Source organism: Marmota marmota, unplaced genomic scaffold, assembly GCF_001458135.2.
Source record: "Marmota marmota marmota unplaced genomic scaffold, marMar, whole genome shotgun sequence".
Lineage (NCBI taxonomy): Eukaryota > Metazoa > Chordata > Mammalia > Rodentia > Sciuridae > Marmota > Marmota marmota.
The window spans coordinates 13,587,206-13,602,021 of NW_026000019.1; the positions used below are offsets into that span (position 1 = coordinate 13,587,206).

A 14,816-nucleotide genomic window follows, 5' to 3' on the forward strand; every position below is an offset into this window, starting at 1 on the left:
TAAAAAGAAAATATGGATGATCTTGAACATGCATTCTCAATGGAGAGGAAAATTGGTTTGCGGGGAGCAAAAATATCTATTTTGCATAACACACAAAAATATATACAATATGTAAATAGATATTCAGTGTAAAAATTCATGGTAATGGGCTATTAGGAAAAAGTAAATCTAAACAGGATTTTTGGGGGAAGATGATGAAGAAAAGCTTAAGAGACTCTGGTGCAGAGATTCTTATGTCAAGTAAGGAAAACCTTAAGTAACTACTGAATTATTAAAATTTCCTGGATAAGTGAGGTATGGTGGTGCACACCTGTAATTCCAGTGGCTTGGAAGGCTGAGGCAGGAGGATTGCAAGTTTGAGGCCAGCCTCAGCAACTTAGCGAGGCTCTAAACAACTTAGTGAGACGCTGTTTAAAAAAAAAAAAAAAAAAGGCTAGGGATGTGGCTCAATGGTAAAGCGCCCCTGGATTTAATCTCCAGTGCAAAGAAAAAAGAAAAATTCCTGGATAAACTAGAAAATCATGGGTGTTCCATTTATTTTGGTACCCCAGGGGTAGTTAATCTCTGAGCCAGATCTACAGCCCTTTTTTGTACTTTAATTAGAGAAAGGGTCTACCTAAGTTGCTTAGGGCCCCCACTAAGTTGCTGAGGCTGACCTTTTTTTGTTTTATTTTTTAGTTGTCAAAGGACCATTTATTTATTTATTTACTTATGGTGCTGAGAATCGAACCCAGTGCCGCCTCACATATGCTAGGCAGGCGTTCTACCACTCAGCTACAACCCAGCCGTGAGGCTGACTTTTGTGATCACAGGAGTGCACCACGGTGCCTGGCTGATTGTTCCACTTCTAACCAATGTACTTGTGAATCGTTCAAATTCTCTGGTCTTTGTTTCTCCCAGCCAAAGTCACTAAAATTGTTCAAGTGTAAAGAAAACATGGATTTATAAGTTTCTAAAATCATTAAGTTTATATCACATAAGTGTACAAACCAAGAAAGTAAGTTTATTTAAATTACTAAAATAGCTTTTAAAGTCATTTACACATCAGCTGCTTCAAATATTTTTCCTGAAAGATATAAGTAACATATTACTTTTAAAAAATGTTTCACTGGGGTCAGTGAAACATTTAATAAAAACATTTCTCCATATAATATGTATGTATAAAATAAGTCTTTTCAAAAACTCCTGTTTTCTAATCCTCTATAAAATAAATCAGATTATCTAACTTTGGATAGTTAGGAACAAATTACAAAAAGAGTATAAATTTATGAGTACTGATAGTCCTAATAGAAAGAAACTAGACAACTCTCAGCTACCAGTTGTGAGATCCTCAAAGGGTAAATGATGAAGTCAATGACTGCCTTGAATACTCTAAAAACAGTCTTTTCATTTAAAGCCCTGTGGCCAATTAAAAAAAAGGTGAGTCCAGAATTATAAGATTTTATGAAAACCAAAGCAGTTGACAGGTGAGAAAGCTCAATTTAAATGCAAAGTTATAATTAAAATACTACAGAAGTACATCTAACATTCTTCTCATATGGTAAGGTTTACTATCTTTTTGGCTTGAGGCACTCAATAAAATTTATCATGTGCATAATAAATCTTCAGATTTGTGATGCAGTGTCACTAAAGGACTTAGACTGCAACAAATGGGCAAGCAGAAAATTAAATCCTTCTTCAATAGCCCAGGATGGCTGGTTAACAAACTGTGTGCCAATTTCTGAAACCGTATTGCTTATTTCAAAAAACCCCAAACTTCTGGTTATGTCCAAAATATACTGCTCTGAATTTACATGCCCTTAAGAGCCAAAGGAGCAAATATATTAAACCTTGTGATATATATAGGCTTTAAAAATCCTTGGGAGAACCAAGAATTTCTTGGAAGGAAGGAAGGAAGTAGGGAGAAAGAAACAAAACACATCTCAATAGATTTTGCTGAAGTCACAGTTCAGATGTCTGACTAACGTACAGCTCAGTGACTTCATGAACATTTCATCTTGGAGACTTTTTCTCTTCCACAGCATTCTCCATTCCACAATTCCTCTCTTCCCTTCCCTCATCCCCAGCCTTCAAGAACAAAGGAAAAAATTCTAAATATATACTCAGATGACCGCTCATTACTTTTGTTCCTAACAAGCAGAAGCTGAGAACTCACACCTCTATGGTATAAAAGGAAACATAATGGGAAAGTCCATGGTTACAATCAGAGAGCTGCCTTACTAATAACAAACTGTGAGAAATCTAAGTTAAAAAGCAGGAACCGTTCCTAGGAAAGGAGCCTAACTCCTCTCACTGTCACACCGCAGCAATAAAGACTCAGTCCAGAACCAACACAGATCCTCTACGGGACTGCATATAATTTACTCTCCTAAATATCGTAACATAGCTCTCAACAGAAACAGAGAAATGATTCTCTCAAGTCACAGATAATTAGGTTGAATATATGATTTAGATGTTCCATGAACTTCCTTTAAAAAGAAACCAGTTCTTTCAAAAAGTACTCTGAATTTTGTCTCTGGATACAAAGTCTGAAAAATTCTCAGAACTTGAGACATGATTTTCTCTTCTTTCACCCCTTATAAGCAGATGCCCCTTTTCAGGGCATTTTCTGGTTGCACAGGCAGAACTAAGTGGGAAATTCGGCTCCAGAGCCCATTCAGTTTGTCTGGGTCCATGTGATTGTAGGAGCTGGGTGTGTTTGAGTTGGTGAACTTGACTTTGAGGAAATCCCTCACTTTTTCTTCAATTTCCTTTAGGCCAAGACTGGTTCCAAGTGTCTCCTCTTCCAACAAGACAGTCAGAACTAAAGCTACATCTTTGAAGGCTGCATTTTCATGGTCACAATATTTATAGAAGATCAAGGTAGAGCCTGCAGGCAGTGACTCAAAGCGGTGCACCACTGCGGCATTCTGGCCATTTTTGAATCCATTGCTCAGCTGCTGATCTACCTCCAGTTTGACAACATCACTGTCTTCAGCAGCTTTGCCTGTCCCATCAATCCGGATGGCACGGACACTGCGGAAGGAAGAATAGGCATCGGCAATTTGTTCACTCAGACATTTCAGTGCTTCTTCAGCGTCCCGGGCAGCAGTGAGCAGCAAGATAGCTGGCTGATTCCGAGGATGGGAGCTGTTAAGATGCTTTTCCAGGAACGTTTGGCTCCTTTTCCACAGCTTCTCATCTTGACCTTGGTACTTAGTCATAAGTTGTTGCATCTGGTTTTGGAACTCTTGAACAGCAGCAGTTTCTACCTCAGGAGTATGAAGGAACCAAAATATCCCGCAGGCGAGCGGAGCTATCATAAAAAGCAGCCACCACCCCCATTTCCTCTTGACAAAAGATTCGTTTTGGGGTTGTTCAGCCACTTCTGCTCAGAAAAAAGAAATGACACATGTATCATTTTCTTAGATTCAGTATTGTGTGACTTTTAAAATATTAATCTTTATAAACATTAGACAAAAAAGAGGGAGGACTTTAAAGAAGGGACTGATAATTTTCTTTCTTGAAGGAACAAAATAATTTATCACATTTTCAAGAAAAATCTCACACCCACAGGCTTGAATTCATGTATATAAATACGCATATACGTCTTCAATGTAAAATGACAAAAATTATGAGGAAAAAGTAGAATTTAAATGTACAAAATGGCATAAACAAGTCAGAAATAAAACCATTTACAAAGCAAAACTATTATTACCACTGCTAATAGTTAGGAGATAAAAAATATTAAAAGATACCTTATATTTTTAATTTATAAACCTAGTAGTTCAAATGACTAATTATCTAAGGTAGAATATCTCTGAAGAATATAAAGATAAAGGGATGCGAGGTATCTCCCACAAATGGGACATAGCTACCTGTCCCTTTAGACTGACTGCACTGATGCCTATCTTTTTGCAACATGAAAGTCACACTGGTAAAATTTAGTTTTGAATTTCATCCCAAATTATTAATAATAGTTACAATATCAATTTACATTTTCATAGCACTTCTCCATTTATAAAGTGTTTTCTCATATACCACTTCATTTAATTGTTAATAATGACAGTAGTAGTAACACTTTTACATCTTTTATTGATTGTTTCAGCCTAACAATTGTACTAGGACCTTTAAGAGCAACAGCTCCCAAAGTGTGGTCTGTGGGGTATCTCAAGACCCTATTTAGTGAGGGTGTCCATGAAGTTAAAGAGTAAGATGTTTTTTGACTTTTTCCATTGTGTTGACATTTGTACTGATGGTGCAAAAGCAATGGTGGCAAAAATTTTTGATGCCTTCGTGTGAATTGTAGGGTAGTGGCACCAAACTGTACTAGGAGAGTGACTATTTTTCACTGCTGTGCATTCAAGGTTTAAAAAAAAATGAACATCAGTTTCACTTAAGATTGTCCTTCATAAAACAGCTAAAATTATCTTGGGCATGGGGTGTATGTCAGTGGAAGAGAGCTGGCTTAGCATGTGTGAGGTCCTGGGTTTAATACTCAGCAGCACACAAAACTAAAAGCCCCTCAATTATTTTTTTTAAATATTTATTTAGTCATTTATTTATTTTAGTATAGGTGGACACAATATCTTTATTTTATTTTATTTTTTTATGTGGTGCTGAGATCAAACCCAGTTCCTCATGGATGGTAGGCGAGCACTTTACCTCTAGGCCACAATCCCAGCCCGAGCCCCTCAATTCTTGAGTACATATCTCCTCAATACTGTGTAGAGATGGGAAATAGACACAGGGCACTCTGATATACAGCACACAAGCACATTGTCGTAAGGAAACAAACTTTGTGCAACCGAGTTGTAAGCTGAATCAGCACTTTTTCTCATGGAATACCATTTTTACTTCCAAGAACAAATAACAAAATATGGTTAGTCAGACTTAATTATTCAGCAGCCATTTTCTCGAAGATGAACAAAATAAGCCTGTTACTTCTAGGAAACAAAATGGCAATATTTTTGACAATTATAACATTCAAGGTTTCAAATGAAAACTGAGGAGTTTAGAAATATATCTACCACCATAAGCTTGATAGCCTCCAATACTTGAACACTTTGATAAGTCTTGAGATTGGTGGTGAGTGGTATTTGAAAATGTGATTTTTTTTTTACACTGTATGACAACATTTGTAAAATCTGCATATCTCAGTGAACTCATATTTTCTAAATGACTAGTGTATTATATTCCAATCAAAACACAAGCTCAGTGAAATTTAATGTAAGAGAGTACAAAAAGGTCATTAATATGGTTTCAATCATATTTCAAATAATACTTAAAAAACTACCACTTGTTAAATTTTGAAGAATATCAAAAAAGAATATCCACAATTATCTGAAAAAGCTAACCAAATTCATATCTGTACAATATTTCTACAGGTACTTCAATTGAAACAACATATTCTAACAGACTGAATGCAGAAGCTGATGCGGGAAACCAACTAAATGATATTAAGCAAGGCATTTAAGAGATTAGAAAAAATTCAAAGCAATCTGTCATTCTTTTTACTTAAATTATTTAAAAATAAATAGAGATTTTAAGAAATTTTTGACTTTAATTTCTATGTAAATATACACAAAATAGAAAAGCTTTTATTTATATATAATAAATATATATATATATATATATAATAAATATATATATATATATATATATATATTATATGTCTGGCTATGTGCCCTCTTTCTGCTGATTCAGCATGGTTCACTCAGTTAACCAGTTAATGGCACTGGAGGCTTTACTTATACTTTTATTTTGGGTCTTACGGATGACAAAGTGATGGGGAAAACTAGATGTTGTTTCATATAATTTGTTCATAGAGAATTTCCTTGATAATAAAATTCATATTTTTTCCTTTGAAGTGCTTCCAATAGCATGAAGTTACAATACTGTCAAAACATTCCCAAACAATTATGGGTCAATTTTAGAGACTCAATAAAAACTGAACAAACTTACGTTGGCTAGAATTTGATGGAGACTGATTTCCAAGCTCTGATTTCTGAATGCTGTCATCTAATGATAGGAGTAATTAAAAAAGACTATCAACTTATATTTCATAATTTGAGCATTTATTTCTCATAGACAAGGAAGATACAAATTTGACAAGAGAAAAGGCAGAGATAAACCACGAGCAGAAGAAAAAGCAGGACATCCAAAATCCTATTATACTGAAAGCTTCTTAAGCCATAAGAATTGTATTTTCCATAGTTATTTACAGCATGTAGTGATGCAGCACAAAGCACACACTTGATACTTGTTATGAGGAAAAGACTTGACCCATAATTAATTTAATGGGATTGGTAAAATTCTGGGACAAAGTTAAGAAGACAAAGAAAATAAGAACACCATAACAAAAGGAATACTGTACCATCTGGAAAACAGCCATATACTGAACTCTTGCCTGGTGAAGATGCTGTAAAGAGCGGGGGAAAAGGACAAAATGTGGATTATGGATTACTAAACTACCTGGATACATTATTTCAATTTTAGAAAACTCAAACTTCACTATATTCTACCTCAAACTAATTCAAATATTTCTTTGGGGCTTCTGACTATTTCAAACATGTAATATATCTAAAAACTTTTCATCATTTCTGTTAATAGACAAATAATTCTGTTTTAGGTTTGTGGTTAAACTCCAAAGTTCAAAAACAAATTTCTCATAAATTCATTAAATCCTTATTTCTCTCATTATTTCAGAAAATAAATTAAAAACTCTCCCAACTTTTCCCTTTCCCTCTCCATTTTTCTTAACATAGCAGCAGGATCTAACATCTGAGAGAAGAGACAGAAGGAAAGGCCAGGGTTGGGAAGGTGCATAAGCTGAGTTATCTTACTGGTTGGTCTGCACTACATTTTAGTATCGCCATCTATGGCTTCTCTGGAGTTTTGCAACTTTTATACATATAAATGATTTTCCTTGTGTTTATCAAAAGCTTTCATTTGAGAAACATTGGACAAAACACTGGAGGAATAAATTTAGCTCTGCTAAGATTAAAGAAATAACCTCATTTTTGATCATATGATAAAAAAATCCCAAATAACACAAAATAACATCAACCATGACTCTAAGAGGCATATTGTTTTTCAATTACTAAATTAGCTTAAGAAACTTTATAATTTTAGAAGTTTCTAATTTAATTCATCTAAGTCACAAGTGTGTTACTAAAAATCCAAACACCAACCACACAAAAAAATCACAAACCAAACAGATGTTTATTTTGAAAAATTCACTATATGGCTGCAAAAACCAAATGAGAAAATATTTATGAAAATGCTGATGTGCTATATTATGATGATGTTTATGATGAATAAACATTAATATGTACCATGTATAGTATATATGTAATTCATAGAATACACAAAACAGCATAGGAAATACACACTGCTTAGGCAAAAAATTGTCTGTAATCCCAACAGCTTGGGAGGCTGAGACAGGAGGATTGCCAGCCTCAGCAAGTGAGGTGCTAAGCAACTCAGTGAGACCCTGTCTTTAAATAAAATACAAAAAAGGGCTGGGGATGTAGCTTAGTGGTCTAGTGGTCTAGTGCCCCTGAGTTTAATCCTGAGAACCAAAAAAAAAAAAAAAAAAAAGTACACCACTCACCACTCTATCCTACTTATTCAAATTATTAGAAACAGTAACAAAAATTCTGAAAGAAATCTTTTTAAAAGATAAAGATCGGGCTGGGGATGTGGCTCAAGTGGTAGCGCGCTTGCCTGGCATGCGTGCGGCCCGGGTTTGATCCTCAGCACCACATACAAACAAAGATGTTGTGTCTGCCGATAAGTAAAAAATAAATATTAAAATTCTCTCTCTCTCTCTCTCTCTCTCTCCCTCCCTCTCTCTTAAAAAAAAAAAAAAAAAAGATAAAGATCAACCTTTTCCAGTCTGAAGAGTATGATAATAATTACTTCACAAAAGTCAAGAGTAGAAGGAATGAATTCTCCATCTTAATGATTTTTGTACAACATATTGTTAATAATAAAAAAGCATTAATAATTAAGTGAGTTACACTCTAAAAATTGTTTATACGTGTAAGTTTATCACAACAACCCAACTTAAGCACTATTGTCTCTAAAGGTAAGAAAACCAAGTTTCACAAAGCTTAAGTGACTTTATTCCACTTTACCAATTAGTGGAAGAGCTAGGACTGGACCCTGAGAGACAGCTCTAACTCCAAACTGGTCCTGGTGGCACCCTCAGGTAATTCCATCCACTCATGAAGTTGAGGCACGAGAATCTTAAATTTAAGGCCAACCTCAGTAACTCAGCAAACTCTATCTCAAAATAAAAAACCAAAAGGGCTAGGGATGTAGCTCAGTGATAGGGGAATCCTGGGATCAATACCCAGTACTGGGCAAAAAAAAAAAAAAAAAGGAGGAGGAGAAGAAAGAAGAAAAAGGAGGAGGAGGAGGAAGAAGAAAGATGATAGAAGAAGAAAGGGGGAAGAAGAAGAAGAAGAAGAGAAAGAACAGAAGAAGAATAAGAGAACAAGGAGAAGTACAAGAAGAAAGAAGGAAAAGAAGAAATGAGAAAAAAGAATTCTAACTTCAAACTCTACTTTTTTATCCCTTCACATCAACTTAATAAACAGATTCCAAACCCATATACTAATGATCCGGTCTATTCATAGACATCTTCCCTATTCTCACTATTTTATCACCTGTAAACACAAAAAAGTGAAGAAGTGACTCCATCTTTCCCAAAGACTAGGATGTAAGCAGAAAACTGAACTGGGACCTTTTACCCAGGGAATTGGTGCTAACATGCAGTGACAATAAGGATCCAAAGTCCCAGTTCTTGAACACCCAAATTTTACTTTTCCCTCACCAAAGCAGGCAGAATGTGTAATAAAGAGGATTAATAATGAGATATGCAAATTGAATTGGAAAGCTAATAAAAAAGTTAAAAATGTCTTGGATTGAAGAGGAATCTATGATAAGGATCTTAAAAAAATACCCCCCAAAATACACTGCTTTAAAAAAAAAATGGTAGCCAACAAGAAGGCAAGGGCAAAAGACCATTTCAGTTCTAGACAATTGGAGAACTCATGTGGAGCAAGACTTCACAGCTAAAAAAAATGAATTGTGATCACTTAGGAAGTCATTGCAGTCTTCTTCTATTTCCATTGACAATATTTTTTTTTAAATTTTTTTAAATTGTTTATTTATGTACTTATGTGGTGCTGAGAATCAAACCCAGTGCCTAAGACATGTCAGGCAAGTGCATTACCGCTGATCCATAATAGCCCCAGCCCCAACAATATTTTTTACCTGTGCATTACTCTATCTTAATGTTTTCATGTGGTTTAAAGTCTGAAAATTCTGTTACATGCATATTTCTAGTATGTTACTTCTATATAACTCTCAAAGCTCAATAGAGTACCTAGATATGGTAGATGGTTACAAGTATTTAAGCCATAATAAATATACTAACTTAAACCAAAATCAGAAGGCAAATAGAATTCTAAAAGTGAGCTATCAATTTGGAAACAAAAAAGGTTTCTTTGGCATTTCAATTAGATGTTCAATATAATTATTTTTCCTTTTGCATTGCACAGTGTCTCATTATTAGAAATAACAATACAAATACATTTTCTGCTGGGTATGATGGTGCACACCTATAATCCTCAGCTTGGGAGGCCAAGGCAGGAGAATCACAAGTTGAAAGTCAGCAACTTAGTGAGGCTCTAAACAACTCAGTGAAACCCTGTCTCAAAATAAAAAATAAAAAGGGCTAGAGATGCGGCTCAGTGGTTAAGTGCCCTTGGGTTCAATCTCTGGTACCAAAAAAAAATAATAATAATAAAAAAATTTTAAAAATCATTTTTTGCTAACAACGTGTACTAACTTCACTTATCTGGAAGTTGTTTAACTGCTACTCACTACCCAGAATGTATAGTTAAGAACTAAGAGGGCTGGGCTATAATAGCTCTGTGGCAAAATGCTTGCCTAGCATGTGTGAGGCACTGGGTTTAATTCTTAGCACTGCATAAACATAAAGTAAAGGCATGTTGTCCACCTATAACTACAAAAATAATTAAAAATAAAAGAAAGAACGAATGAACTAAGAAATCACATAAAAAGTCTCTGAATTTCTCTTGATATATATCCTGAAACTTATGCATTTTCACTTTCAAAGAGTATCTCAGGTTTTCAAATTTAATTTTCATTTTAAATTCTGGTTATAAACATAATTCTAATGAGATGAATAGTTAATATTTGGTTTCCCAACTATAATAGCTCAGAAAGAGCAAATTATAAGAGGAAATGGTCTTTTAATAGTAGGCACACATGGGCTGGGGTTGTGGCCCAGTGGTAGAGCATTCGCCTACCATGCATGAGGCACCGGGTTTGATCCTCAGTACTACATAAAAATAAAGATGTTGTGTGCACCTATAACTAAAAAATAAATATTAAAAAAATAGTAGGCACACATAGCAATTAGAAAAAGATAGTCAAGGCCAGGTGCAGTGGCACATGCCTATAATCCCAGCAGCTTGGAAGGCTGACACAGGAGAAAATAGAGTTCAAAACCAGCCTCAGCAAAAGCGAGGCGCTATGTAACTTAGTGAGATCCTGTCTCTAAAACTGGGCTGGGGATGTAATTCAGTGGTTTAGTGCCCCTGAGTTCAATCCCTAGTACCCCCGCCCCCCAAAAATAAACTGCTTTAAAAAAAAATGATAGCCAACAAGAAGGCAAGGGCAAAAGACCATTTCAGCTCTAGACAACTGGAGAACTCACGTGGAGCAAGACTTCACAGCTAAAAAAAATGAATTGTGATCATTATTAACTTTACTAATGGAAAGACAAAACCGAGGGGTTATCTAGTCTAATTTCAGTTAACCATTCCAGGAGCAAGAGACAGAGTAAAAAGGGGAGAGAAGATGAAGGTCATTTAAGACAGTGAGCATGTGTGGATTTTTTTATATAGTCAAGGTTTAATATGAACACATTTCTACAGAAATTATGATAGGCAATGAATTGGAAGTATTATCATTCTATCACATCAATTCATAGGTATTTCTTAAGTTCTGTCACATTTAATCCATCCTAAACCTAAACATGAAAATGCAATTTATGGATTTCAGTCCTTTTTATGTAAAATAATGGGTATGCAAATAAGTGGTTACTTTTATAAAGTCTCCTAAAAACAAAAAATAGGAATTGTCAAAAGTACAATTTCATTATTGTATAGATTGTTCTCTGCTGCTAGAATTGACAGCCTGACAAGCCTAGATCTACATCACTGGTTTTCTCATATCACTTCCTATATTCTTTTCTTTTACTGTGGGGAAACATTATGGTTGTACATAATGAATGATGGGATTTGTTGTTACTTATTTGAACATACATAAAACATACGATATAATTTGAACATAAAATATAATTTGGCCAATATCATTCCCTAGCACCTCCCCGACCATCTACATTCTATATTCTCTCATCTGACATCAGTCCAAGCAAATGGAAATTAAACTAGTAATCATAGCTGTCCTTTATTAGTGAACTCACAAACACCCCAAATGCTGATTTGAAGAATTAAATATTTTTGTATGCAGATAATCAAAAAAAACCATAGCAAATAACAGAGATTTATCTACTTACTTTGCATCTTAGTCCTCATTCTTACATTTTGTTCAATACACTCCTGAGGATTTTTTTGATATCCTGAGCCTGAAAGCAAATATACATATCAAAATATTATTTCACATAGTTTCTATGTCATAGTGCAGTGCTATATAATAAATCTATCAGAAAGGAAAAACAAAGTAGGGATGAAAACAATGAAAGTAACAGTTTCTTATGTAAAACATAATCTCAAAGCATTGTATCTGTAAAGATGACTTCTCATAGCAAAATAAGTAGTAAATAAATATATTGTCATCTAAGAGACAAAAACTACATACTACATAGTTTGCACAGGTCTATGAGAATTACTGAGTTTCAAAAGTACTTTGGTGGATTAAAAAAGCAAAGTGAGCTGGGTACAGTGGTGCATGCCTGTAATCCCACCTGCTCGGGAAGCTCAGACAGGACGATTTTGAGTTCAAAGTCAGCCTCAGCAAAGGCAAGGTGCTAAGCAACTCAGTGAGATCCTGTCTCTAAATAAAATACAAAAAAGGACTGGGGATGTGGCTAAATGGTTGAGTGCCCCTGAGTTCAATCCCTGATTACCCCCGCCAACCAAAAAAAAAAAAAAAAATCAAAGAGGGTGGAATGGTTTCAAATTATATTAGAACTTTCCATTGACAGAATAATGCAATGGGTTAGAACTGACTGAAAGAGAGCAGACTGCCAACCACTTACTCAGCACTGAAGTTTGCTTTTCTTGAGCTGTGAAGTCTTGATCTAAAACAGAAAACAGGAAAAAGGTCACAGAACCTTGGAAATAAAAAAAGATAAAACAGGGGCTGGGGTTGTGGCTCAGTGGTAGAGCGCTTGCCTCGCACATGCAAGGCCCTGGGTTCGATCCTCAGCACCACATACAAATAATAAATAAATAAGTTTAAAAAAATAAAAAAAAAAAATCACAGAGACATTTTGCTTGTTTACCATGTATATTATAAACAAACAAAACCAAACTTTTTATCACTACTCTCACATGTACACAATAAATGCACTCACCTAGCTTTTGTGAGGGCCTGGGTACCATCCCCAGCACTGTTGCTCCCCCACCAAGAGCCATACGGTGTTTAACAGTTTCAAGTATAATTTTGTTAAAAAATATTTTTAGTTGTAGATGAACATAATACCTTTATTTTATTATTATTATAATTATTATTTTGTTATTATTATTATTATTTAAGAATAAAAGACAATAACTTACTCTTGAAAATAAATATGCTTATGGTAAAATACCTCTGAATACATTTCCACATCACAGAGTAAATCTCACATGTAGTACCAAAGCATCATGGTAGATTAAAAAAGCAAAGTGAGCTGGGCACAGTGATGCATGCCTGTAATCCCAGCTACTTGGGAAGCTATCTATTTATCTATTCTTATGTGGTGCTGAGGATTGAACCCAGTGCCTCACATGTGCTAGGCAAGCACTCTACCACTGAGCCACAACACCAATTCCTCATGTATAATTTTATTTAATTCTTACACCTTATATAGAAGGTGCTATTAACCCTATTTTTTAAATAAGGGAAAACAAACTGATAATTTCCCCTAAGATTACATTCTAAAAGGAATGGGACTGAGATACAAATTCGGGCAGTCCAGAAGTATATGTCATATTATATAGAATGGTATGAACTATATATGCAAATTTGTGGCCACTGTAAAGTTAGCTTGGAAGTAAAAGATGCCACTTCAAGTTTAAAAGTGGTAGTTAAGAATAACTGTAAAATGATGCAAGAGGATAATTAGAAAATAACATTACAACTATAACAAAGCAAATTTTAAAATCCACTAGAAGAAATGTATTACTTCTGTCCATTTATAATATACACAAATACCAATGTCAATATCAATGTCAAATTTTATTTATGCATCCGGGAGGCTGAGGCATGAGGATTGTGAGTTCAAAGCCTGCTTTAGCAACCTAGGCTCTAAGCAACTCAGTGAGACCCTGTTTCAACATAAAATATAAAAAGGGCAGAGGATGTGGGTCAGTGGTTAAGCAATCCTGGGTTCAATTCCTGGTACATCCCCCTGCCCCGCCTCAAAAGGCTAGGTATGTGATTCAATGGTAAAGTGCCCCTGGATTCAATCCCCAGTTTGGGGAGAGGGGGAGGAATTCTATGAACAGTGATTAGATCGATTTCCAACAATGTTTTCTTTAAAAGTAGTCTTATTTTTAAAAAAAGGGTATGGAAGAAAAAAGTTCTTGAAGACCTTACATACAAGGATATTTTCATTTAATTAATAAGTAACTCAGCTGGGCACAGAGGTGCATGCCTGTAATCCCAGTGGCTTGGGAGACTGAAGCAGGAGGATCATGAGTTCAAGGCCAGCCCCAGCAATTTAGTGAGGCCCTAAGCAACTCAGTGAGACCCTGTCTCTAAATAAAATACAAAAAAGGGCTGGGGATGTGGCTTAGTGGTTAAGTGCCCCTGAGTTCAATCTCTAGTACCAAGAAACAAAAAACAAACAAAAAAACCCATTAACAACAAAAAAAAAGTAACTCAAATTCTGGGACTTATTTAAAAATGGAAAAAGAAAACAGTTATTTTCACTTAACCTAAGAAATACATATCCATTATAGATAATCTGCAAAATACAGACAATGATAAAATAAAAGAAAAATGTCAGGCTGGATGTGCAGCTCAGTGGTAGAGCACTTGCTTAGTACATAAAAGGCCCTGGGTTCAATTCCCAGTAGCATCCCACAAACATCTCCCCACAAAATGTTACCAATGTTCCTGTCATTCTGAACAAATCATTGTTACCATTTTAGTATATTACTTTCCAAAATTTTTTGACATATTTCCTCAACATCAGATCATAAAAATTGTCAGAATTGTAAGACTCAAACTATTGTAACAAAGTAAATGTAATTGATACATTTATATTTAACAAATCCCAGAAAGCAATAGGGTTTCCCCCCCCACCTTGTTGTTTCTTTTTAAAATTCAAATTCAGATTTGAGTTTAGAGAAGAGTTAACTCAAAAGTGAAATCAAACTGGGTGCAGTGCTGCACACCTGCAATCTCAGCAACTTCAGAGACTGAGACAGGAGGACTAAGTTCATGGCCAGCCTCAACAATTTGGCAAAACCTGGTTTCAAAAAATAAATAAAAAAGGCCTAGATAGCTCAGTGGTAAAGTACCCCTGGGTTCAATCCTCAATACCAAAAATGGTGGGGGGGGGGGGG

General features: G+C 35.2%; 1 protein-coding gene across 4 annotated transcripts in view; it reads right to left on the reverse strand.

Annotated features, from left to right (window-relative positions):
- Positions 1-983: 983 nt before the first annotated feature.
- The window catches only part of Tor1aip1 (torsin 1A interacting protein 1), a 31,654-nt gene continuing 17,821 nt past the window's right edge, over positions 984-14,816 (reverse strand). For 3 of the 4 annotated variants that reach the window (XM_048809931.1, XM_015491745.2, XM_015491744.2), the window contains 5 exons: positions 12,302-12,343; positions 11,600-11,668; positions 6,356-6,400; positions 5,944-6,000; positions 984-3,367 (listed from right to left, as the gene is read on the reverse strand). In XM_048809931.1, coding sequence (XP_048665888.1) covers positions 2,577-3,367; positions 5,944-6,000; positions 6,356-6,400; positions 11,600-11,668; positions 12,302-12,343 — 1,004 coding nt within the window. In that variant the 3' untranslated portion in view covers positions 984-2,576. The remainder of the gene's footprint in view (positions 3,368-5,943; positions 6,001-6,355; positions 6,401-11,599; positions 11,669-12,301; positions 12,344-14,816) is intronic. The other variant, XM_015491746.2, reaches the window with a different exon arrangement.